The following is a 24833-nucleotide window of genomic DNA, read 5'->3' on the forward strand; positions in this document are numbered from 1 at the left end:
CTCAGAACCAGGGACCCCTCCAACTGCGACCAGCAGAGGGTAAGATTTCCCGACCTCAAAAGGCACCCCGGCGCCCTGCGGCCCCCTGTGCCCAACTTCTGGGTGCCTACCTATCCTCCAACTACCCAACTTGCCTCTCGAAGTGGTGGTCGTACCTGAAGAATCTTCGTCCCCGAGCTTGCAGCCTTTGTTCGTCCTTGAGCTTCTCCATTGAAACCCATTGAGCGCCCGACAGCTCAAAGGCACCCTGCACCCAGCCGGCCGAGTGCCCCTGGTAGTGCAACCTCTGTCCTAATCTACTTCCCCATTTGCCCTGAGCAAGTGACCAGGAGCCCAGCTCCCACAGCCGCGTGGCCTGCTAGCCAGCAGCCACCAACCAAAGGCCCCCTGCCTCCCATAGGATAACATTGGGCCTAACTCTCTCTGCACCCGGCTGCCCCTGTGCCACTGAGGGTGTAACAACTGTACCTACCTGACCCTGGGAGACCCTGAGTCTATGCCCAGAACCTTAACTCTGCCAGTCGAGTTTTTACCCAAAAGCTGATAGCTCGCTTTTCTTCCATAGGGTAACATTGATTGGTTTCACTTGGAAATTCTTCTAAGTGTCGAGTTTTGAAACTTTAAAATATTCATCTAAAATCAGCCGAATAACGAAAACCAATTTACTCACCTGCTATCATGAGCGATCCCAGTGCTGGATCTTGGTGCCCAGCACTGACCCTGCAAAGTAATTACAACCGTACTTACCGCTAACTTGATTTTCCTCCATAGGATAACATTGCCTGGTTTTCGATTTTGCAAACTTACAAATATTCGTTAAAAATCGCCTGTATAACAAAAACGCATTCTTTCAACTGTTTACAGGAGATGCACCAGTGCTGGATCCAGGATCCAACACTGAGTTAGAAAAAGTAACAATAACCCTACTTACCTGCTATGTGAATTTCCTCCCGTAGGATAACATTGGTGATTCTATGTGAAAAAGTTTCTAAGTGTCAATGTTTAAAATACGATAATATTCCTTAAAAATCACAACTGTAACCAAAACGTTTTTACTCAACTGTCTACAGGAGATGTCCCAGAACTGAATCTAGGATCCAGTCCTGTGGTAAGAAAAGTAATCCAAAAAGTATTCCATTGCATTTAACTAGAAATTCCCATTGAGCTCAATGTATAATTGTGTTTGAAATTGTGTTGCCTATTGCAACAACTGTATCTATTGCATTCAAAAGTCTATTTCCTATTGAAAGTATTTATCTAAAGCATCTCATCCTGAGAAAGTATATTTTGATACCTATTGTTGGTTCTAAAATAAAACAACCATATATTTGTTGATATAAACCATTGGCCTAGAGTTCAGTTCTTGAGTGTGTGAGACCATTTGCTGACTGAGTGTGTACAACAAATGTTTTACACTGTCCTCTGATACTGCCTTACTGCTCGACCAAGCTACCACTTTAGAGAGTAAGGTTATATCTAACTTTAGCCTCTGCTAAACCTCTGGGGACAGTGGACTCTGTGCACACTGAACCTATTTGGGAACAGTATATACAGAGCCACTTTATTACATGGAGTAGATGCCCATGCACACTATCTCCAAAAGGAGGAGTCGACTATCTTGTGACTACAAAGACTTCTTCGAAGAAAAACAAAGTGCAAACATCCGAGCCCCGCACCAGATGGCGGTCTATGCTAACGCATATGAATCTACAGCTGTATATGCCAAGAACAGATGCATACTGGGTAAGTAGCATTTTCCTTACAGATTACTTTTCTTACACATTGTAGGATACCTGGATACTGCACTGGGAAATTTCCTGGAAACAGGTAAGTAAAAGTATTTTGGTTACAGTTTTAGAGACTTTATAGATTTTCCAACTCCACACTTAGAAATCTTTTCACAGAAAACAGTAAATGTTATCCAATGGGAGAAAATAGTGTTATCGTTTCTGAGGTAAGTACTTTGTTGTGGGTGTTGGGTTTTTGGGGTTAGACTCGGGGGTCCCCCAGGGTCAAGGATGCACTCTCAAACCACCCTCAGCGGCACTAGGGCGGCCGGGTGCAGAGTGCTGAGGCCCAATGTTATCCAATGGGGGATGGGGTTCTCCGGTTGGTGGCTGTTTACGAGCAGGCCACTGGGTTGTGGGAGTTGAGCTCCTGGACTTAAGCTCAGGGCAAATGGGGGTTAAAGTTAGCACCAAAGGTACGCCCTCAGTGGCACTAGGGCGGACGGTTGCAGGGTGCTGGTTTGTCGCCGGGTGCCCTGTTACTTTCAATGGGGATTCTCCAGTTTGCAAACACACTGCAGGCTCGGGATGAAGGTCTTCTGGGTGCGACCACCACTTGTAGACGTAAGTTTGGATGCTGGGGGTTGACTGAGAGTTGTGCTTCACCTAGCCTGCCCCACCTGAGGGGTGGAGTTGGCAAAGGTGGGCACACCTCTCTTTCTCGCTTGTTTTTCCCGCCGATTCTCCCGTCCAAAGTAGGGGTCAGAACCGATGGGGGCCAGTTCCTGAAAGCAGTAACAGGCCTGGGGAAGATCACAAAGGCCTGGGGAAGCTTCCCCTTCGTGGACACTGCCCATCCTGGGGAAGGAGGCTTGACACCTCGTCCCAGGATGTGCATTGTTTCAGACCCCCGAGAGCAGCAGGCTTGCCACCCAGGAGTCCAGAAACCTGTCTGGTGGTGGCAGCTGGGGAGCAGCCACTCAGGCTGGACACTAGTGTTAGGTCATTTTTCAGAGGGTTTCTGTAAGATGCCCTCTGTGTGCATTGTTCATTAAATCCCACACTGGTATCAGTGTGGGTTTAATGTGCTGAGAAGTTTGATACCAAACTTCTCAGTTTTCAGTAAAGCCATTATGGTACTGTGGAGTTTGTAATGACAAACTTCCAACACCATATACTCTTAATGGCAGTACTGCACTTACATGGTCTAAGATTTGGCTTAGACCCTGTAGCGGTACAGGGCTCATGCACCTGTACCCTCACCACTGGTATAGGTTATCCAGCTAGAGGGGTGGCTGATCTATGCCAGGGCAGTGGGTTGTAGGCTTGGCACACAGAAAGGTGTACCAACACGGAGGGCCAACATCTGATCCTTATGCCAGCTGCACAGCCGCGTACATTACTGAATGAATCCAATAAATCGAATTTGTGCTCTTAATCTTCAAATTTTTCACATTTAACTCCATTTCTTATTCACCTTCTTTTTTTAATTTAATCAATGAATTTTACTCATTCGCTTGCTTCCTCAGTACTGTTCATAAAAACGCATGAGAGTAACACATTTCCTCATGTCATTAATATATTAAAATCACCCAGTGCATTTCGGGATATTCCCTTCCTCAGGGTTATCTACAACATAAAAAATTGACAAACAACCATCAACATGGTTATTGCGATCCTGATTTAATCAAAACTAAACGCATCCATTTAACTTTCAATTGATTGGACTGTAAAACACTGCATGCAAAAACTACCCAAACTCAACCCTCAGCTGCAATTCTATTTAAACATCCGTCAACTTGACCAGCAGTACTTATGAAACACCCCAATTGTTAAGGCCCTTCCGTTTCTCCAAACCAAAGAATCAAATGATTCAATGGTATTTCTAGTTCCATTTTTATCTACAACGCACACTATTTTGTATCCATAGTATCGGTGTTAAACAACACGCTTACCGTGACATGTATACTTCAACATTCATGATGACCCAACGTTACTCAAGTACACCTCATTTTAGCCGCACTATTCCATTACATAACTTTAGATTTTCCATGATGTGCCTCAGCACATCTTTCCGTTATAGGTGATAACTGCCTCAACTGTTTTAGGCCTACTCTGGCTTTTATCTCCCCTTAACTCCCCCCCCCAGGTGATGTACCATGTGTCACTGTGTTAAAACTAAACTAGGCAACAGACATAGTTTGTTACACGTTAGCCCTTAATCTTGCTGATTACCTATGGATACTACATTTCCCAGAATGCCTTGTGTAGGATCGTACTAAACATTTTTCCTCCCCAACTCACCGCCTCCCAAAAATAGATTTAATATTACCAATGCTGACACTGTTAAGTATCCAAGACATTTAAAAACCACGGGTTGAACATTTCCCCAATGATTATTCAAACAGTCCATATTTGCATGAACAGATAGAGGCTTACAAGTTAAGTAACATACTCCTAACTGTTTCTCACTGAGTCTCATTTGCTAACCCCTCCACCTCCTGGACTAAGCCTTACTGCTTATCCTCACTGCCTAAAGGGAGTTTTGCAGCGTGAATCTTTTCTGGATTCACATGCTGTGCATTACTCCGCCATGAAGGGGTTGGGTCCGGAATTGTAGTATTTCTAGTCTTTTTTTGTTTTTTTTTGTTGGTGGGCTTCGAGGTACCACCATTTGGTGTCCTTCTGTGACGTCGACGTGCTTCCTCCGGATGCTCCCTCCTTTGGTTGCCATCTTCAGATTTTTCTTTTCCGCCGTTGGGTCTGGATTGATACAGAAGGAGCTCCGAAGATTGGAGAGAAGAATAAAATAAAAACCGGTAGGACATCTTCATCGACGTTTAACTTTAAACACAAGACAACCGGAGTTCGACAAAGGGTCGAAAACAGGATCTTCGATGACGATTTGAGAATGCGCAAGCAGGGGGCTCTCTGTGTGCGGTAATGAACAAGACACCTTTCAGGTTTTGCAAGAACTGTTACCACAAGTACGCACAGAAGGATCAGCACCCGGTCTGCAATCTGTGCCTGCCGCTGGATCATCAAAGTGACAACTGTAACACCTGCTCAGTCTTCACCCCGAAGATTTGAGGATGAGAGAAAGGCAGCGACGAGCAAACTACAACATACAAGGTCAAGGTCCACCACTTTCGCTGCGAATCCTGGGACTCTCCAGTGAGGAGGAAGATAACATCGCTGAAGGACCAGAGGATGACGAGGACAGAGAGGTTTTGGTCATGGAGGTCGAGATGAAGACTTCGAAGGAGGTAACAGAGTCAACCTAAAAAAAAACTAGAAGAGTCTCGAAAATCAGACTCTAGACCACCAAAGGGAGCCTCGGCGTCGAAGCATTCAGCGTCCGCAGCGGCACCCAAACAAAAACACAACGTAGGATCCTTGGATAAGGCCCCCGGAACGGCAAAGGTCCTCGAAAAGACAAAGATGTCGATAGACAGTCTGGTAAAGGACGCCTCTGCGTTGAAAAGAGAGAGGCCCAAACAAACACCGATGACTGGGTTGACAGCCGAAAAACGGAAAGCTGAAAATCTCGACACTGATACACACGAGATAGAGGAAAAGAGAAAAAGGCTCAAAGCTGACATGGCTAATATTTTACAATGTAAAAAAGACTTTGACGAAAGCTTGAAGCTATTCAAGATAACGCCGAAAGCAAAAGAAACAGAAGGCGGAAATGTCATTTCGGAGACTCAAGACTTACAATGGCAAGATTTCGATGCCGAAATCACCTGAGGGGGCTGTGGAAACATATCCTTCAAGGCCATCACCCCCAGATGACATTGGCTTGTATAATCAGGTGATTAAAAAAGCTGCTGAGACTTATGGTGTTTAACTGGAGGAAGAAAAACCACAATCATGTTTTTAATTAGAGACACTGATGCCTACACAATCCAGAAATCAATTCCTCGCAATGCTGCCAAGTGTTATGGACCAGGGGAGGGAAGCATTCAAAGAGCCTGCTACATGCAAGGCTATCATACCAAGAGCAGAAAAGAAGTATAAGCACTCCTCCAAAGATCCCATTTACATCAGGGGATCTGTGCCAGCTGACTCTATTATTACTTCAACTACAAGGAAAAGAGCAAAGGTACCAACTACAGTGGGACCCCCTCCTGACAAGGAGAGCAACAGGATGGACTGGTAGGAAGGAAGGTGGAAAGAAGTGCAGCTAATCAATGGCGCATAGCCAATTCAAATGCATTGTTGAACAGGCATGTTTATCAACACTGGGAGGAGGTAGGAGAGTTGTGAAAATATCTACCTGAACAATTCAAAAAAAGAGCTAACCACATGGTGGAAAAGGGTAAAAACATTGCAAATACATGCTTTAAACATCAAGCAGACAAATGATGATTGGTATTACAGAGAGGAGGAACTCATGGCTTAGAATCTCAGGCTTCAAGCCAGAAGTGCAAAGTAACATCATTAACTTCCCATTTAATGGGGAACAATTGTTTGGAAGTGTGGTTGATGAAAAGCTCAATCAACTAAAGAAAGATAACGAAACTGCAAGGTCCCCATGGCAGAGGTCAGCCACAAAGAGGTGGACAACAAACCTCTACTAAGTGACTGCGCTCACAAAAAGGTACACTCTCGAACAACAGCAGTGAGAGTACACACAGAAAAACAACGACTACAAGACCAGATCAAACCAGTTTACTGTTCCTCCAACATACTACCCCAGTAGGAGGCAGGCTACGTTTTTCCTACAAAAATGGATGGAAATAACCACAGACAAATGGATTTTAAAAATAATGCAGTACGGTTACCGCATAGAGATAACAGAACAGCCTCCAAACAGGAGACCAAAGCAAAAGAGGCATTCAAAAGAAGAATTATCTCACCTAGTCAAAGAGGTGCAGGAACTTCAGTAAAAACATGCAATAGAGCACGTACCACACAGAGAAAAGAACGACGGAGTATACTCAACATACTTCCTAATTCCAAAGGTGGACGGAACAGTTCGGCCAATCTTAGACATAAGGTTTTTAAACAAATTCATAAAAACACAAAGATTCAAAATGACTACACTGCAAACAGTGCTACCTCAATTGCAGAAGGGAGACTACATGGCAACAGTAGATTTAAAAGATGCCTATTTACACACTCCAATAAGCAAAAGACACAAAGAGGCTGTTGTGATGTGTAGTGGACAAAAAACACTACCAATTCAAGGTACAGTTAGGCTGCCATTCCAACGTTCAAAAGAGAAGGACTGTCAAATGAAGCTGTCTATTCCTAACCACATTGATATTGTGTTTTATATTCAAAATCTGTGATTTACAATCTGGTGATATATCTATATTAAATTGATATAGTAAGAACTGAATTATTGTCCTGCGGATATTTTGAATTTGTTTATGCTTAAAGAACTATATGAATTGATAATATAATTGTACTAGAATGCCGAGGTTGACATATTAATTTCACCAATTCAAAGTACTCGCTTTCGGACTAAAATCAGCACCAAGAGTGTTTACAAACTGCCTAGCAGCAGTAGCAGCACATCTCAGAAGACAGGGGATTCATGTTTACCCCTACTTGGACGACTGGTTAGTAAGAGCAAATTCTTAATGCCTATGCAAACAGCATATACAACAAATGATAGAGACACTAGTTCAGCTGGGCTTCTCCATACATGTGGAACAATCATCGATAGAACCAGAACTCATAAAGGTGTTCTTAGGAGCATAAATCAATACAGTGCTAGGGAGAGCATTCCCAAGCTGTGAGAAAGTGGTTCTGTATATACTGTTCCCAAATAGGTACAGTGTGTACAGAGTCCACAGTCCCCAGATGTTTGGCAGAGATTAAAGTTAGATATAACCTTACTCTCGAAAGTGGTAGCTTGGTCGAGCAGTAAGGCAGTATCAGAGGACAGTGTAAAGCATTTGTTGTACACACTCAGTCAGCAAATGGTCTCACACACTCAAGAACTGAACTCTAGGCCAATGGTTTGTATAAAAAAAATATGGTTGTTTTATTTTAGAACCAACAATAGGTGTCAAAATATACTTTCTCAGAATGAGAGGCTTTAGTTAAATACTTCTGTAATATGCAATTGACTTTTGTAGGTAATAGTTACAGGTTGTTACAATAGGCAACACAATTTCAAACACAATAATACATTGAGCTCAATGTGAATTTTAAGTTATTTGCAATAGATTACTTTCATGATTACTTTTCTAATTCCAGGACTGGATCCTAGATTCAGTCCTGGGACAGGTCTTGGAAACAAGTGAGTAAATTCGTTTTAGTTACTGTTGTGATTTTTAGCCAATATTTTGCTATTTTAAAAGTTGACAGAAAAAATTTCATAGAAAACCAGTCAATGATTCCCTATGGGAGAAAATTCAAGTTACAGGTAAAGTATGTAAAGGGCTGGGCTCCTAGGCTCAGTACTGGGACCTCTATCTAGAACGGGTAAGTAATTATGTTTTCACAGTTTGTATGATTTTTAAAGAATATTTGTAGTTTGCAAAAATCGACACTTAGAAGAAATTTCACAAAAATAACAGTCAATGGTTTCCTATGGGAGAAAATTGAGTTATTGGCAAGTACGGTTGTGAGTACTTTTCAGGGTCAGTGCTGGGCACCAAGATCCAGCACTGAGATTTCTCCTAATAGCAGGTGAGTATTTTAGTTTTCGTTACTCGGTTGATTTTTGGTGAATATTTTAAGTTTTAGAAACTCCACACTTAGAAGAAATTTCAGAAGAAACCAGTCAATGTAACCCTATGGAAGAAAATTGTGTTATGGGCTTTTGGGTAAGTACTCGACTGACAGAGTTAAGGTTCTGGGCACAGACTCGGGGGGGGGGGGGGGGGGGGGTTCTCCCAGGGTCAGGTTGGTAAGTTGTTGCACCCTCAGCGGCACTGGAGCGGCCAGGTGCAGAGTGAGTTAGGCCCAATGTTATCCTATGGGAGGCAGGGAGGCCTTGGTTGGTGGCTGCTGACTAGCAGGCCACACAGCTGTGGGAGCTGGGCTCCTGGTCACTTGCTCAGGGCAAATGGGGAAGTAGGTAGGAGTAGAGGTTACACTGCCAGGGCCACTCTGACGGCTTGGTGCAGGGTGCTTTTGAGCCTTCGGGCGCTCAATGGATTTCAATGGGAAAGTTCCAGGATGAACAAAGGCTGCAAGCTAGGGGACGAAAATTCTTCAGGTGCCACCACCACTTCGAGAGGTAAGTTTGGTAGTTGGAGGATAGGTAGGTACCCAGGAGTTGGGCACAGGCGGCCGCAGGGTGCGGCGGTGCCTTTTGGTGTTGGGAAATCTTACCTTCTGTTGATCGCGTTGGGGGGTCCCTGGTTCTGAGGCTGCAGGCGTCGTCGGGAGTGTCGAGGTGAGTCCTTGGGTGACGGATTTGGGGTCACAGTCGCCAGGGGGACGTCCTCGGGGTCTTTGTTCACTCCAGCACAGGCCAGGCTTGGCGGGTGCAGAGTGTGCAGGGTTCGCGGTTCCGGGCTGGTGCCAGGGGTTAGAAACTTGCTTTGAGCAGAGCGACTGCTCATGGGAGTCCCAGATGCTCAGAGTCACAAGGTAGCCAGGTCCTCCGGGGTTTGTGAGGTTGCTGGCCACAGGAGGTGCCGAGATTTAGCAGGTGCAGGTTCGAGGGTCGACAGGCCGGTAGGGCTGGGGATAAAGCAGTTGGTGTCTTCCTCTTCTTAGCAGCTGCACGGCAGGTCTTCTTTCTTCTTGCTCTTCTTTGCTTTTTCGGAATCTGGAGTCTGGAAAAGGAAGGTTCAGGGTGCCTCTAAATACTAGATTTAGGGGCGTTACAGGTAGGTAAAGGGCAGGGACCAATGGGTCCCTGCCCTGGGGTGGGTACACCCCCTATCCTGCCACTCTCCTGTGGGAGGGAGGCAGTAGCTTAGTCCTGATTGGGCAGGGCCTCCCATCTACAAGATGGCGAGCGCCCGAAGATGTGCTTCACCTCTCCTCCCTCACCTGAGGTGTGGGGTTGGCAGGCTGGCACATCCCCTGTCCTTACTTTGGGTTTCCAACCAGTCTTCCCGCCAGAGTGGGGGTCAGAACCGGTGGGGGCCAGTTTGCTGGGTACAGCAGTGGCCTGGAGAAGCTCACAGAGACGGCATGCCTTTGAAGCTTCCCCCTGCCAATCCTGTGGGAGGAGACCTAGCACCTCGCCCAGGATGTGCATTGTTGCAGGCCCAGGAGAGCGAGGGCTCTCCACCCAGGGGTCCAGCAACATGTCTGCTGTGTGGCAGCCTAGGCAGCCTCCCAGACCAGAATTGGATTGTAGGTTAGGTTTCAGGGGGCATCGTTAAGATGCCCTCTGTAGTGCTTTGTACATTAAATCCCACACTGGCATCAGTGCGGGTTTAATGTGCTGAGAAGATTGATACCAAACTTCTCAGTCTTCAGTGTTGCCATTATGGGCTGTGGAGTTCGTGTTTGACGAGCTCTCAGCACCATATACTCTTAAATGGCAGCACTGCACTTACAGTGCCCAGGAATGGACCTGTGTACTGTAGGGGCACATGACTCATGCTCCTGTGCCCACACCACTGGCATAGGGCACCCAGCTAGAGGGGTGGCTGATGTATGCCAGGGCAGTGTAGGTTGTGGGCATGGCACACAGGGATGTGTGCCATGTTGACTCTTTGTTTTGCCTCGTACCCAGACACTCAGCCTGCGAGGGCTGTGTGGTTGTGTTCGGGTACAGGGCCTCTAAGGGTGGCACAATAAGTGCTGCAGCCCTTAGAGGCCCTCCCTGGTCACAAGGCCCTGGGTACCTAGGGTACCATTTACCAGGGGCTGACATGTGGCCAGGGATTGCCAATTTGGGATTTTAGGTTTTGGGGTAGGAACATAGGCCCTGGGCACCTGATTGGCAGGAGTCCAGGGCACACTCAGTCAAAGTACATTCAGCAATTCAGCAAAAAGTGGGGGCATACCATGCAAGAAAGATGGCACTTTCTCACACAAGCGAGAAGAGGAGATCTGCCCTATTGAAGGAGAGTCATCTATACCAGAGGGGGCATAATCTGACAGTGAGGAGAGTGGGGAAATTACTGGGAATGATGGCCTCATGCATTCATTTAATTCCCAACATTCGTCTACACACGAGACCATTTCAGGAATGGCTACAGACACAGTGGTCACAGGTAACAGGGAGTTGGGAGGATCTAGTGGTTGTCACAAACAGAGTTCATCAAGAGATGGCATGGTGGAACACAACAAACATAGCACAGGCGAGACTTTTCACACCACCAACTCCAACAGTGACCATAACAACAGATGCATCCCTAATAGGATGGGGAGCACACATGAACAACCTCAAAGTAAGGGGTTTGTGGACACAGCAGGATGCAGTAGAACACATCAATATCTTGGAACTAAAAACAGTATTCTTAGCCTTAAAAACCTTTCAGAAAGAGCTCTATGGGAAGAGGGTGTTGATATAAAACAGACAACACAACAACAATGTATAATCATAAACAAGGAGGGACCCAATCAGTAGCACGCTCAACGCTAGCACAAGAGATATGGAGATGGGCAATCCCATGGGGAAATAGAAATTTTAGCAATACACCTACCAGGAAAGGACAATATAGAAGAAGACAGTCTGAGCAGACAAACAACATCATCCCAGGAGTGGGAGCTAAACTATACAGAAGTGCAAAAGATTTTCACAAAATGGGAGATAACTCAAGTAGACCTATTTGCAACACCCCACAATGCAAAATGCCAAAACTTCGCATCCAGGCGACCTTGCAGTCAGTTGCTAAGGAATGTGCTATGGATGGACTGGTCAGAGATATTTGCTTACGCTTTCCCCCCAATACCGGTACTGAACAAAGTGATCAGCAAATGCAGGATCAGCAGAATGACAATGATACTCATCGCACCACAGTGGGCCAGACAAAACTTGGTTCTCAGAAATAATGGAAATGTCGCAAGGAACAGTGCATAAACTTCCAAAAAGAAAAGATTTGCTAACAATGCAAAGTGGGAAAGTGCTTCATCCAGAACCAGAGAGCTTAAGCCTGGCAGCATGGCTCCTGAGGACTTAGAATTTGCACATCTCAGACTACCAGAAAGCACAATGGCTGTCCTGAGAGAAGCTAGGAAACCAACAACAAGAAAATGTTATACAGCTAAATGGAAAAGATACACACAATGGTGCCTTAAAACACATCTTACAAGGAAAATTACAAAAGAAAGAACTGTGCTAAAGTATTTGGCAAAGTAAATTATGTTTCACTTCGCTAAAAGTACACTTAGCAGCAATTGTAGCGTATACAAGCGGTGAATCCGGGAAGAGTTTCTTCACTTCACATTTGGTTAAACAGTTCCTTGTAGGGGAAAAAAGAATTCCACCAAAAATGGTACAAGCACCAACATGGAATCTGAACATAGTTCTAACGTAAATGGTGAAAGCACCATTCGAACCACTACACAAAGCAACGCCACAAATGCTCACGCTAAAAACGGCCTTTCTTAGTGGCAATAACATCCCTACGTAGAGTTAGCGAACTGCAGGCGCTAACACTACAGGAATCCTACTTTGAAGTACATAGTAACAGGATTGTCATGGAGACAGATCCTCAGTTCATACCAAATGTGGTATCAAAATTCCACATAAGTCAGAGTATTCAGATACCAAGTTTCTTTCAAAATCAAAAGAACAAAGCGGAATGAGCTTTGCACACACTTGACGCAAGAAGAGCAGTCATGTATTACATTAAAAAAACTAAGAAATACAGAAAAACAAAACAGTTATTTGTATACTTTGCAAAATGTTTTCTTGGAAGACCGGTAAACACAATTGCATCTGCATGGCTGCAACATGGTCTTCAGTGCACACATTCACAAAACATTACTGTGTGGACATTCAAATGAACAAAGAAGCACAAGTAGAACAGAAGGTCTTACAGCATCTATTTAGAAACCAAAGTTCCACCCAGCCACCACAACACTAGCAAACCGCTACAAAGTCTATGCACAGCATGTGAATCCAGAAAAGATTCATGCTGCAACACAAATAGTTTCTTACCTGTCGGTGTAGTTTTTCAGCTTGAAGAATTTTCTGTATTTACTAGCGAACCCACCCACCTCCGCCAAGGAAGAGAACAATAAGGAGGAGAAAGGAAGAAAAAAAAAAAGAATCCGAAGAAATGCGACCAAAGGTGGGAGCATCTGGAGGAAGCACATCAACGTCACAGAAGGACACCAAATGGTGGGACGTCGACGCCCACCAACAAAAAAATAAAAGAGAAGAAATACTACAATTCCAGACCCAACCACTAGATGGTGGAATAATGCACAGCATGTGAATCCAGAAAATTCTTCAAGCTGCAAAACTACACCGACAGGTAAGAAACTTTTCATTACTTGTCTTTCCAGTTGAAGTGCTCCAGTTTTCCTGCCTCGAGGTACCATTAGTACACAAAAGTCCTAACACTGAGTACTACCAAGTAAACACTGATTGCCCTGTGGCTCCAGGTTAAGGCATGGCGATATCAGATAAAACTTGGAGGAACTGGATAAGGATGATTGGTGATGCATGTGTCAGCCTTGTGGACATATGTGCTATTGTCTATTGAAATGTAAAGGCATTCGCATTCTTAATAAGGAAGGTTTTCCATTGGTGATGCATGTGTCAGAGCCTTGTGGACACGTGTGCTATTGTCCATTGAAATTTAAAGGCATTGGCATTCTTAATAAGGAAGGTTTTCCATTCTTGCTTGAGGTGCAACCATTCGGTGTGGGATTCCTAACCATTCGTAAAGGACATGGAGCAAGAACAAAACTACTGTGTTCACATTTAGGGACTATTTTCTGCCTCTCATTTCTAGCGTTACTTTCTCTTTCTCTCACCTCCATGCCTTTGTCCTCATGTTTCCATCTCTTTCTCTGTCCGCCATCAGTAGGATCTGTAGCTGCAAGGAGAGTAGCTAGTAAGAATGGTGTAGATGTGCTGGCAATTGCGTAAAGGTTATGAGCCGTCCTACACTTTACTGCTCACATTTTCCTTGTTGCAGTGGAGGTATTTATGCAAGCCAGCCAGTTACATGCTTTCTACCACTTTTCTCCCAAATACTTTTTTTTATCCTCCTCCCCAACATCAAAGCTGAAGTGTGTGAAGAGGAGACTGAAATGGAATATGCTGGGTGTAATTTTTGGCCATTCTATTCCAGTCCTTAAAGTATAGCTTCAGCTAAAACTGGTGTCAAATCATGACTTGCTGATTACATAACTTGTTTGACAAAGTCAAATGTATTCTACAAGTTGTATGTGATTTGCTTTTTTTTTTTTTGTCTGTCACAGGATACTGCAAGCGTGAAGTCCTCAAGCAGCCTAGAGCCCAATTTGTTTTGTGATGAGGAGATTCCTATCAAGTCTGAAGAGGTGGTGACACACATGTGGAGTGCACCTTCATTTTGTGCGGAACATGCATACTCATCAGCTTCCAAGAGCTGCTCTCAAGGTACCACCTTTCGCTGCCGGTGAGACAGGGCCAGGGGTGGCTAATGTAACTGTGGTCTCACTACCTTGGAAGGGAGGGTGCAAAACATAAATACCGACATGTTGTATTTTGGTCCCAATTAATATATCAACGTTACACATTCTGTGCATTGTATGGATGCAGAGTGTAATATGTTTTACCATTGTTGAATATCCTGCCTTATGAGAGAAGTCTGGGGTAGGTCATGATGTCTGTCCTCTCCCTCATAAATGATAATATATAAAATTTTTGTCAGTGCTAATCTGCATACATTTTTTATACCATGCTGCTTTGTCATGGTAGTAACTATAAACAAAAGCATTTCACCTAGATCCAAGGAGTTAAATCCATGCATTAAGATAAAATCAAAATAACTACAACTTGCGACTGCTTTTGTACCATGATGTATGTGATAAAATAAGCAATGTATTCTCACATCCTACATTTGTGCTCTAGTAATAAATATATCTGAAAGAGACACTTTAGTGATAGATTCCTCACTATAGAATTACCCCAAGGAGTCAGACTTGATCCAGAAAGTTTTCGTCAGCAGTACCCCTGCGCGTCGGAAGGTGGTGTCGTGCTGCTCCGCGTGCGTCGAGTCGTGATCGCCGGGATGACGTTGCAGCAGCTATTTAGACGCCGCCCTCGCACGCTGACGTCCGTTTTTCTTTTTCTGCACCAGCAAGCGCAGATCCAGAGAGAGCGGTACCCCCAGTCAATTTTTGACTGAGTTTTTGGGGACTTTTTGTCTCTGTTCTTTTGAGTCTTTGACTTCTGGTGTATAGGGATGCCCGGTTTCAAGTCTTGCGAGGCTTGTCCCCGCATGATGTCGGTGACAGACCCGCACCGCGAGTGTCTCTACTGCCTGGGGCGCAACCACGACCCCATGTCATGCTCTGAAGGCCGGACCATGGCTTTGAAAACTTAGTGGGAGCGGTCCCGAAAGTTGCTTGAGGCCCGGGAGTCGGCTCCATGCCGTTCAAGATCCTGGTCCTGTTGGAGGTTGAGGGACCGGTCGCGGAGCCGCCACCATTGTTCGACAGTCTTCACACTCGGGGTCAGGTAAGACGAAGCACAAGAAGTCGAAGAAGCGACGTCGCTCTTCGCCTTCCCCTAGCCTGTTGCGTGACACAGCTGAGGGTGCGGGTGGTGCCACCCCCGCGGCTCCGGCTGAGCCTTCGCAGTTGCCAACGGCCTACCTGCCCTTCCTGGGTCCGTCGACGACTCCGGCCCAGCTGCAGGAATTTCTGTCAGCCATGTCCCGCCTCTTTGGCCTGTCGGGCCCCGCCGGCGCACCTTCGGGCCCCACGGGTCCGACTGGGGGTCCTCGCCCTTCTTCGTCGACTGCGCCGGCCCTGACGTCCTCGACGACTACGGCCTCGGCACCACGCGACCCCCAATGATCAATGCATGGATCCTAGCTGATGTCGGTTGACCTCGTACGACCTCCACCGACATCGACGTCTACGGCATAGCCGTCGGCTTCGGCCAGCCCCCCCGGCCGACGTCGTCCCTGCTTCCACCAGGACCAGTGTCGATCAACACCGACGGGGAATTTCTATCCCTTTATCCATCCTCCTCCTTCTTTACCGCCTGCCCAGCAGGTTACGGAGGACTGGGAGGGGGTCAGAAGACCCTCTCGCAGCCCAAGGCGAGTGAGGCCCGGATTGGGCAGGGGATGTGGAGGACACAGGTGGACTGGATTTTTCTCCAGAACCTGGCATGCTGTCTCCTTCTACCGTGGCTACAGAGGAGGGTGGTACTTATTCAGTGGTGTTGCGTAGGGCAGCCGAGGCTCTCCACCTCGAGCTCCCTACAGTGGCAGTCAGGACTAACCTCCTGATAGAAGTGCTTCTACCGGCAGCTTCCTCTGCAGAGCCGCTGCTGCCCTTCATTGACTCACTTTCAGACGTTCTTTTTGGCACCTGGTCCAGTCCCAAAACAGGGGCTCCTGTGGATAGGAAAGTGGTCTGATGCCATCGCCCGGCCCCAGGTTCCCCCATTTTCCTCTCCCAACACCCTACCCCTGAGAGCTTGGTTGTCCAAGCCTCTGCGTCCCCGAGCGCATTCACTTCCGCAGCTCCGGACAGGGAATCCAAGAAACTGGAGCAGTTTGAAAAGAAGATTTTCTCTTCCGCCAGTTCAGAGTTGCGGTCTGTGAACACCGAATGCCTCTTGGGCTGTTATTCCCACTTTGTGTTGGATACGGTGGCGCAGGTGCTGCCTCAGTGTCCGGAGGAGGTCTGGACGATGCTCTCCCAGGCTATTGCTGAGGGAAGAGATGCAGCCAAGTTCACGATTCGTGCAACCTTGACACCGCTGACTTGCTGGGCAGAGCGATTTCCACGACAGTGGCGCTACTCCATCACGTCTGGCTGAGAACAGCTGGTTTTTCTGGGGATGTCCAAAATACTCTGATGGACATGCCTTTTGATGGCACTCACCTTTTTGGCGACAAGGCAGTGCGTTGGAGCATTTTAAGGACTCGTGGGCTACGGCCAAGTCCTTGGGCCTTTCGGCTACGCATACTCCTTTAGCTTTTGCTTGTCGCTCCTTTCGTGGCCAAGGAAGCGGCACCCAAACACGTTTGTTTCCATGCCACAGGCCTGCGCAGCAACAGTTTCAGTGTGGACGTGGGACCTGCCGAGGTGGGTCACGGGGCCAGCGGGCGGGTCAGTCCACCACCTCCCCTGGCACCACTGCATCCAAACCTTCCAAGTCCGGTGTTTCAGGCCCATCAAACGCCAGTGGGCGGCAGGATTCGCCATCACCTCCCTCACTGGCGCACCATCACTTCGGAGAGGTGGGTTTTACAGATAGTCCGAAGGGGCTACTTCTCCCCTTCGAGACTACCCCTCCAGCCATGCCACCTCAGTACCACCGCATGTCGGGGGATCACTTGGCACTTCTCCAGCAGAAAATTGCGTCCCTCTTGGCCAAGGGGGCAATCGAGGGCGTTCCGCCAGAAGTAGGTTGTGGTTGTTACTCCCACTACTTCCTGGACAAGGGCCTGCGTCCTATCTTAGACCTTCGGGACGTCAATCGCTTCCTCCAGAAGGAGAAGTTCAAGATGCTCACACTTGCTCAGGTCTTGTCTGCCCTAGACCCACAAGACTTGCAGGATGCTTACTTTCATATCCCCGTCCTGCTGGCCCACTGGCATTACCTGCGGTTCACGGTAGGCCACAAGCACTTTCAGTTCACCTTGCTCCCTTTTGGCCTTACCAGGGCCCCTCGGGTGTTCACGAAAGTGATGGCGGGTGTCACAGCTCTTCTGCACAGATCGGGGGTTTCAGTCTTCCCCTATCTCGACGACTGGTTGTTGAAGGCTAACTCGCCCCAGGCTGTCTTCTCCCACCTCCAGACTACGGCCGACCTCCTGCATTTGCTGGGGTTCTCCGTCAACGTGCCGAAGTCACACCTGCCTGATTCCCTCTCAGAAACTCCTCTTCATCGGTGCGGTTCTGGACACGGCGCAGTTTCACATCTATCCTCCCGAGCAGCGAGTCCGGGACATTCGGGCTATGATTACGATCTTTCGGCCCTTGTCCTGGGTTTCGGTCAGGATGACCTTGAGGCTGCTGGGCCTCATGGCCTCCTGCATCCTGCTGATCAATCATGCCAGGTGGCATATGCGGGCTCTGCAGTGGAACTTGAAGTTCCAGTGGGGGCAGCATCAGGGGAACCTGTCTGAGTACGTCCAGATCTCGGAGGGCACTGCACGACAATTGCAGTGGTGGCTGACGAACAAGCATTGGGTTAGCGGCAGATCCCTCTCCCTTCCCCAACCGGAGCACACAGTGGTGACGGATGCTTCCCTCCTGAGATGGGGGGCCACATGGGAGAGGCAGAGATTAGAGGCCTCTGGTCTCCGGTGGAGTCCAGGCTCCATATTAACTTTCTGGAGCTCCGGGCGATCCTACTTGCACTGAAGGCATTCCTTCCCTGTGTCAAGGGGAGAGTAGTGCAGGTGTTCACAGACCACCGCCATGTGATATTGCAACAAACAAGGCAGGGTGGGGTCGTGGACCCTTTGTCAGGAGGCTCTGCGCCTCTGGATGAGGCTGGAACACCAGGGCATTTCCCTGGTGGTTCAACACTTGGCAGGCTCTTTGAACACCAGGGCGGACGAACTCAGCCGCAGGTGCATGATGGATCACAAATAGCGTCTTCACTCGGAGTTGGTGTAAGGTTTCTTTGAGCAGTGAGGAGAGCCTTGGTTAGATCTGTTCGCCACAGAAGAGAACGCGCAATGTCAGCAGTTCTGCATGTTTGAATTTTCAAGGCGGCACTCGCTCGGCGACGCTTTTCGTTGCATGTGGAGTTGCGGTCTATTGTACGCCTTTCCGCCGATACCACTTCTACCCACAGTGCTGAAGAAGATCAGGTGCGTCCGGGCCCAAGTCATTCTTGTGGCTCCGGACTGGGCTCAAAGAGTTTGGTATCCCGAGCTACTCAGTATGAGCGTGGATCCCCCGATCCGTCTGCCTCTTTGGGAGGATCTTCTGTTGCAGCAGCAGGGGATGGTCCTTCACCCGAACAAGTCCAGCCTCCACCTCCTTGCGTGGAGATTGAGCCGGCGGCAGTTGATTCCATTTGACTTGCCTCCTGAAGTCTCTGATGTCATTCTGGCAGCTAGGCGTCCATCCACTAAATCGGTATACGCCTGCAGGTGGAACAAATTTGTGGCGTGGTGCACAGCAAAGGCTGTGGATCCCCTTTCTGCCCCTCTTTCTGAAGTCCATTTGTTCCTTCTTTCTTTAGCCCGGCAGGGCTCTGCTCTGGGCACTATTAAGGACTACCTTTCTGCAATTTCAGCCTATCTTAGTCTCCCTGATCAGCCCTCTTTTCAATTCCCCTGTTGTAAATAAATGTCTCAAAGGCATTACTCACCTTTTCCCACCTGTTCCGTTTGTGATGCCGCAGTGGGACTTAAATCTGGTTCTTACTTATTTGATGTGCACTCCTTTTAAGCCGCTTCACAACTGTCCTCTACGTTTAGTGACTTTAAAGACTGCTTTCCTGGTTGCCATCACCTACACTAGGCGCGTGAGTGAGCTCCAGGCTCTTTCCTATAAACCTACATTTCTTCTCTTCATCCGGACAAGGTTGTGCTCCACACTCGTCCTTCCTTCTTGCCAAAGATTGTTACTGCCTTCCATATCGGGCAAACTATCACCTTGCCCACTTTCTTTCCGCCTCCGCACCCTTCCAGAGGGGAGGAGAAGCTTCACCGTCTGGACCCAAAACGTGCACTCTCATTTTACCTGAATCGCGCATAAAAGTTCCGGTTGGATGACCACCTCTTTGTTGGCTACGTAGGCGCCAAGAAAGCCCGGGCTGTACACAAGAGGACGATCTCCTGCTGGGTCGTCTTGTGTATAAAAGCCTGTTATTCTCTGGCTAAAAAGGAACCTCCGGTGGGGCTGCGCACCCATTCTACCAGGGCGACAGCAGCTACTACTGCATTGGGACGTGGTGTCCCCATGCAAGACATCTGTCAGGCAGCCACGTGGGCCTCGCTGCACACTTTTATTAAGCATTATTGCCTTGACAGCCAAGTCCGGAGAAACGGCTTCTATGGCCGTTCTGTTCTCCGTGATTTTGTGATCTTGGTTCGCAGACCCACCTCCAGGGTTGGTATTGCTGGGGTATCTATTCTAAGGTAAGGAATCTATCACTAATGTCTCTTTCGGATGCACAAGTTATTTACCTTCGGTAACGATACATCTGTAAGAGAAATTAGTTAGTGATAGATTCCTTACCGCCCAACCCATCCTCCCCGTTATGCGTGCTGATTTCTAGGGTTAAGGTCATCCCTTTCAGGGCCCTAGTTTCAATGCACCAGTAGTCTGTATCTTACATGGTTCTGCGTTCCTGTCGCGGAAAGTCGTGTTCAGAACTGACGTCAGCGCGCGAGGTCGGTATCTAAATAGCTGCCGCGACGTCATCCCGGCGATCACGATGCCTTGATGGACGCGGAGCTGTACGACACCACCTTCTGCCGAGCAGGGGTAATTCCGGATCCAGTCTGACGCCTGAGGGTAATTCTGAGGTAAGGAATCTATCACTAACTAATGTCTCTTACAGATATATCGTTACCGAAGGTAAGTAACTTGTGCGAATGCACTTGGCACTAAACAACGTGTTATTTGGTCACATTTGATTTCACGCGCATAACATAAATAGATAAATCCATTATTATTTTCCAGACATTTCATTACTACTTTTAGCAAGTCATTTAATGAATCGAACATTCCAGGTGTGATAGCTGACTGACTCCCAAGCTCCACTTCTTATCTGCCTCTTCTGGCTTTTGTGCTTGTCTACCCTGTGCATTGCGATTCATTGTACATTGTTGGCACATGTTTTCTCACAAGCTTTGTCTTGGATCTTCCTTACTTGAATAATCCTCTCGGTGTCTTTAAAATATCGTTTCAACATTGTAGTTAGTTTTCTAAGTATTTTCACATTTAAGCCACAAACCGGCATGCTTACAAAGTATGTGTCAGTTTAATCAGTTTTCATCCTGTCAGCACTCAGAGCCTCTAGGCCTGTTCACCTAATTTCTCTACAGTTTGTGTTAAACCAGTGCCAGTTAAATGGCAGTCCTTGATCCAGAAACATAGATGTTCCTTCGTCTACCCCAACTAGAAATGTCTGCCCCTCAAATTTTCAAATAAATGTTAGTAGCTGAATACTCAAAAGATGTTGTGCTCCCAAGATTACATAAGCAGATTAAAAATCACTTTAGTAATGTTGGCTTCTATTGCTGTTGCTATACAAAGTAATATACTGCTGCTCCTAAACATGTTTTATTTCCTAACACTCCCAATTAGATAAAAGCAGTTTTAAGTTGAAAGGGCCCTCTTGGCTTTTGAAGTGCCTGGTCTGGTATGAACATTAATTATTGAGATGCAATATAATAATTATATGAAAGAGAAAGTTATCCTAAGGCCCTCTACTAGTTTTCTCTCCATTGGGTGTCTGATTTTCACTTTCTTCAAGAGCTTTAACTCCTTGCATTATCAAACTTCTACAAATTAAGCTGAAGGTATTCTTCATAATTCTGATATTTAAATTGCTTTGTGTTTCTATTTAGATAGATCTAAAACACTTCATAAATCTTTTTTTTAATCAAGAGGCTGTATTATATGTAACAATTATATGTAACAATTTGGCAGGTTTGCTGTTTCAGACCAAACCTGATGGCGGAACATAAAATTGCATGCAACGTCCTGCAAATAAAGGCACTATATATCGCTGTACTTTTTTAGGTTGAGCCTGACGGCAGCGCGCATGCGCTGTTCGCTCTGCGAGGCATAGCTGTATTACAGTATGTTGTTGAAGCGTCTCCCAATCTCCGCCCATATTTGTCATTGGCTTTGTGTCATTGTTCTTCTTAAATGGTGGCTTCTGATTCGTACATGGGCTTGTTAGTCCCGCCTTGAAACTGCCTTGTCTCCATTTGTTTTTGAGTTTGTAGATTGCGCAGCTACCTCCGGCGGAGGTGTCCCGGCGCTACATATTCCCTACCTCTCACCCCATCTTCATTTGAGTGTTGTCACCCAGCTTGTGGAAAAGAAAAATGCCTGCCATTGACTTGTCTTCAGTAAACATCTACCCTGAAAACCTTCCTCATCCTCCAAATAATACTTCCTTTTCATTGACTTCGATTCGATCAGCCCCTAAAGCAGTCCGTCCCAACTTCCTTAGAGCCTGCAGTGTGGAGAGGTGTGTGCACATACTGTAGCAAGTGTGCTGACGTGAAGATTAGAATGACGATATATCGCTCACCTGGAGCACACTGGGTTCCTGTGTCGTGACATGTTTGCATCTTCATACGTAGGACAGTGTAGTGCTTCTACGCACAGCCTATACATAGAGGAGAGCGCTAGGTCTCTGCCTTTGGCACAGTAGCAAAAGTGGCGTGCCTTGCTTCTAATTGCTAGACATTGGTGACAGTTATGGCTGTGCGTAACAAGGGTGTCATTTTCCCTAATACCAGGAGGCAAAGAAATGGGTACCTAGCACTTGGCGGGGTTAACATATTAGCATAATAAAGGTGTAGTAAGCCTCTCGAACTCCTACACGCCGGTACCACTGCAGCTGCTACATGCCGACCTAGGTAACAACATGCCATTTCTTGCCAGAACATGCTCCGTTTCCGAAAGCAGCGAAACTGTAACATTTGCCTATTTATTGCAGCGCTTTCACCAAAGCCGGAAGTCAGGCAGGAGCGAGCGCGGTCGGCTGTGAGAGCCACGAACCACAAATTGAGGGACAGCCGTGTCGGAGCCTGGTCCCGGTCCTGGGGGTGTCAGCTGGCGGCTGACTGCTGCTGTACACCCGGGGACTGCCAGCTGTGAGGCAGGAGCAACGAGTGAGAGGGGCCCTCTCAGGGGGCTGTCAATTGTGGCAGCAGGTGCCGCAAGCCCGGTCCCGGTCCTGGACGCTGCCAGCTACAGTGAAGCAGGCTCGGTCCCAGGGGGTATCAGCCACAGGAGTCGCAAGCTTCTGCCTGGTCCCAGTCCTGGGGGCTGCTTCAGCTGCGTCAGCTGCGGTGCGGCAGGGAAAACGAGCCAGAAGGAGAGCCGGAGAAACGACACCGAGCCCCGGGTCTGACGAATTGTTGGGCTGTCAGCTGTGGTGAAGTGGAAGAAAAGGTCCACCGGAGGCCCTCTCCGCCAGCACCCTGAGATGAAAACAAAGAAGCAGTTTTGCAGTTCAAATCATGGAAAATGCTTAAAACCGGCATCCCAAGCTTCCAGTAAAGGCTCAATGGGAGACCCCGAATTTATCAACGATTCAGTGGAGGTCTGCGGGTTCCAGTAAGGACTAAGGGACTAATTGTGTTCATTGTGGAAGAGGTTGTCACCTGTTGGTTTTCCGCCGCCACCAGTCATTGGGGCATAAGCGCTGGTCTCTCTGATCTCGAGAGAGGAGAGCAGAGACCAGAGACTACAACTCCCAGCACCCCAAGCGGTGAGCACGCCGGAGGTGTTTGGTTACCAACCCTACCTTCTATGATGTCTGCATTACAGGTTCTTTCCTCGTGATTGTCACCTACTTTTTCGGCTTCGGTTCTTCTTGGGTGATGTACGGTCTGGGCAGTTCTACAAGGAAACCCTTCTATCTGATGTGCGTTCTTCAAGACATTTACAGGGGGATTTACAACCCTTGGGGGGGATAAACTGTCCTGGGTAGCAGGTCTTACAGAAGATCTTACAGACGGTTTTGCTTTTGGTACTCGGCTGATTTTTGGTGAATATTTTGAGTTTTGAAAAGTTCACACTTAGAAGAATTTCCAGGAAAAAGCCAGCCAATGTTACCCTATGAGGAAAATGAAGATCGCGGTTTAAGGGTAAGTTCTCGACTGGCAGAGTTGAAGTTCTGGGCATAGACTCAGGCGTCTCCCAGTGTCAGGTAGGTACAGTCAGTTCACCCTCAGCGGTTTCAGGACGGCCGGGTGCAGAGAGAGTTAGGCCCAATGTTAGCCTATGAGGAATAGGGGGGCCTGGTTTGGTGGCTGCTGACTAGCAGGCCACACGGCTGTGGGAGCTGGGCTCCTGGTCACTCACTCCGGGCAAGTGGGGAAGTAGGCTAGTGTAGAGATTGCACTGCCAGGGCCACTCGGGCGGCTGGGTGCAGGGTGCTTTTGAGCCGTCGGGCGCTCAATGGAAATCAATGGGAATGTTCCGGTTTGGAAAAAGGCTGCAAGCTCGGGGACGAGGATGCTTCAGGTGCCACCACCACTTCGAGAGGTAAGTTGGGTAGTTGTAGGTTAGGTGGGTACCCCGGGATTGGGCACAGGGGGCCGCAGGGCGCCGGGTGCAGGGGTGCCTTTTGATGTCGGAAATCTTACCATCTTGTTGATCGCGGTTGGGGTGGCACTCTGTTCTGAGGCTGCAGGCTTCTTCCGGAATGTCGAGGGGGGTCCTTGGGTGCCGGACTCGGGGTCACAGTCGCCGTGGGGTCGTCCTCAGGGTCTTTGTCCACTCCGGCACTGGCCAGGCTTGGCTGGTGCAGAGTGTGTTGGGTCCGCGGTTCCGGGCTGCTGCCAGGGGTTAAAAATAGGTTTCTGAGTAGAGCCTCTACTCATGGGAGTCCCAGGGGCTTAGAGCCAAAAGGTAGCCAGGTCCTCCGGGGTTTGGTGAGGTTGCTGGCCACGAGAGATGCCGCGCTGGTGCAGGTCCGGGAGTCGACAGGCCGGTAGGGCTGGGGCCAAAGCAGTTGGTGTCTTCTTCCCTTTTTAGCAGCTGCAGGGCAGGTCTTTGTTCTTCTTGCTCTTCTTGTAGTTTTTCGAATCTGGAATCTGGGGAAGGAAGGTTCAGGGTGCCCCTAAATACTAGATTTAGGGGCATTACAGGTAGGTGAAGGCCAGGGACCAATGGGTCCTTGTCCTGGGGTGGGTACACCCCCTATCCTGCCTCTCTCCTGTGGGAGGGGGGCAGTAGCCTAATCCTGATAGGGTAGGGCCCCCCATCTTCAAGATGGCGAGAGCCCGGAGATGTGCTTCACCTCGCCTCCCCCACCTGAGGGGTGGGGTGGGCAGGCTGGCACATCCCCTGTCCTTGTATGGGGTTTCCGGCCAAGCTTCCCGCCAGAGTGGGAGG

The 24833-nt window shown here is 47.9% G+C and overlaps 1 protein-coding gene across 7 annotated transcripts in view; it reads left to right on the forward strand.

Annotated features, from left to right (window-relative positions):
• KDM5A (lysine demethylase 5A) overlaps positions 1 to 24833 on the forward strand; it is a 1031636-nt gene that overhangs the window by 929996 nt on the left and 76807 nt on the right. For 5 of the 7 annotated variants that reach the window (XM_085652274.1, XM_085652271.1, XM_085652273.1 and 2 more), the window contains one exon: positions 14037 to 14196. In XM_085652274.1, the coding sequence (XP_085508400.1) occupies positions 14037 to 14196 (160 nt within the window). Of the gene's footprint in view, positions 1 to 14036; positions 14216 to 24833 lie in introns of all 7 variants that reach the window. The other 2 variants (XR_014981238.1, XR_014981239.1) reach the window with 1 other exon arrangement.

The sequence above is a fragment of the Triturus cristatus genome, chromosome 4_1 (genome assembly GCF_964204655.1).
Source record: "Triturus cristatus chromosome 4_1, aTriCri1.1, whole genome shotgun sequence".
NCBI lineage: Eukaryota > Metazoa > Chordata > Amphibia > Caudata > Salamandridae > Triturus > Triturus cristatus.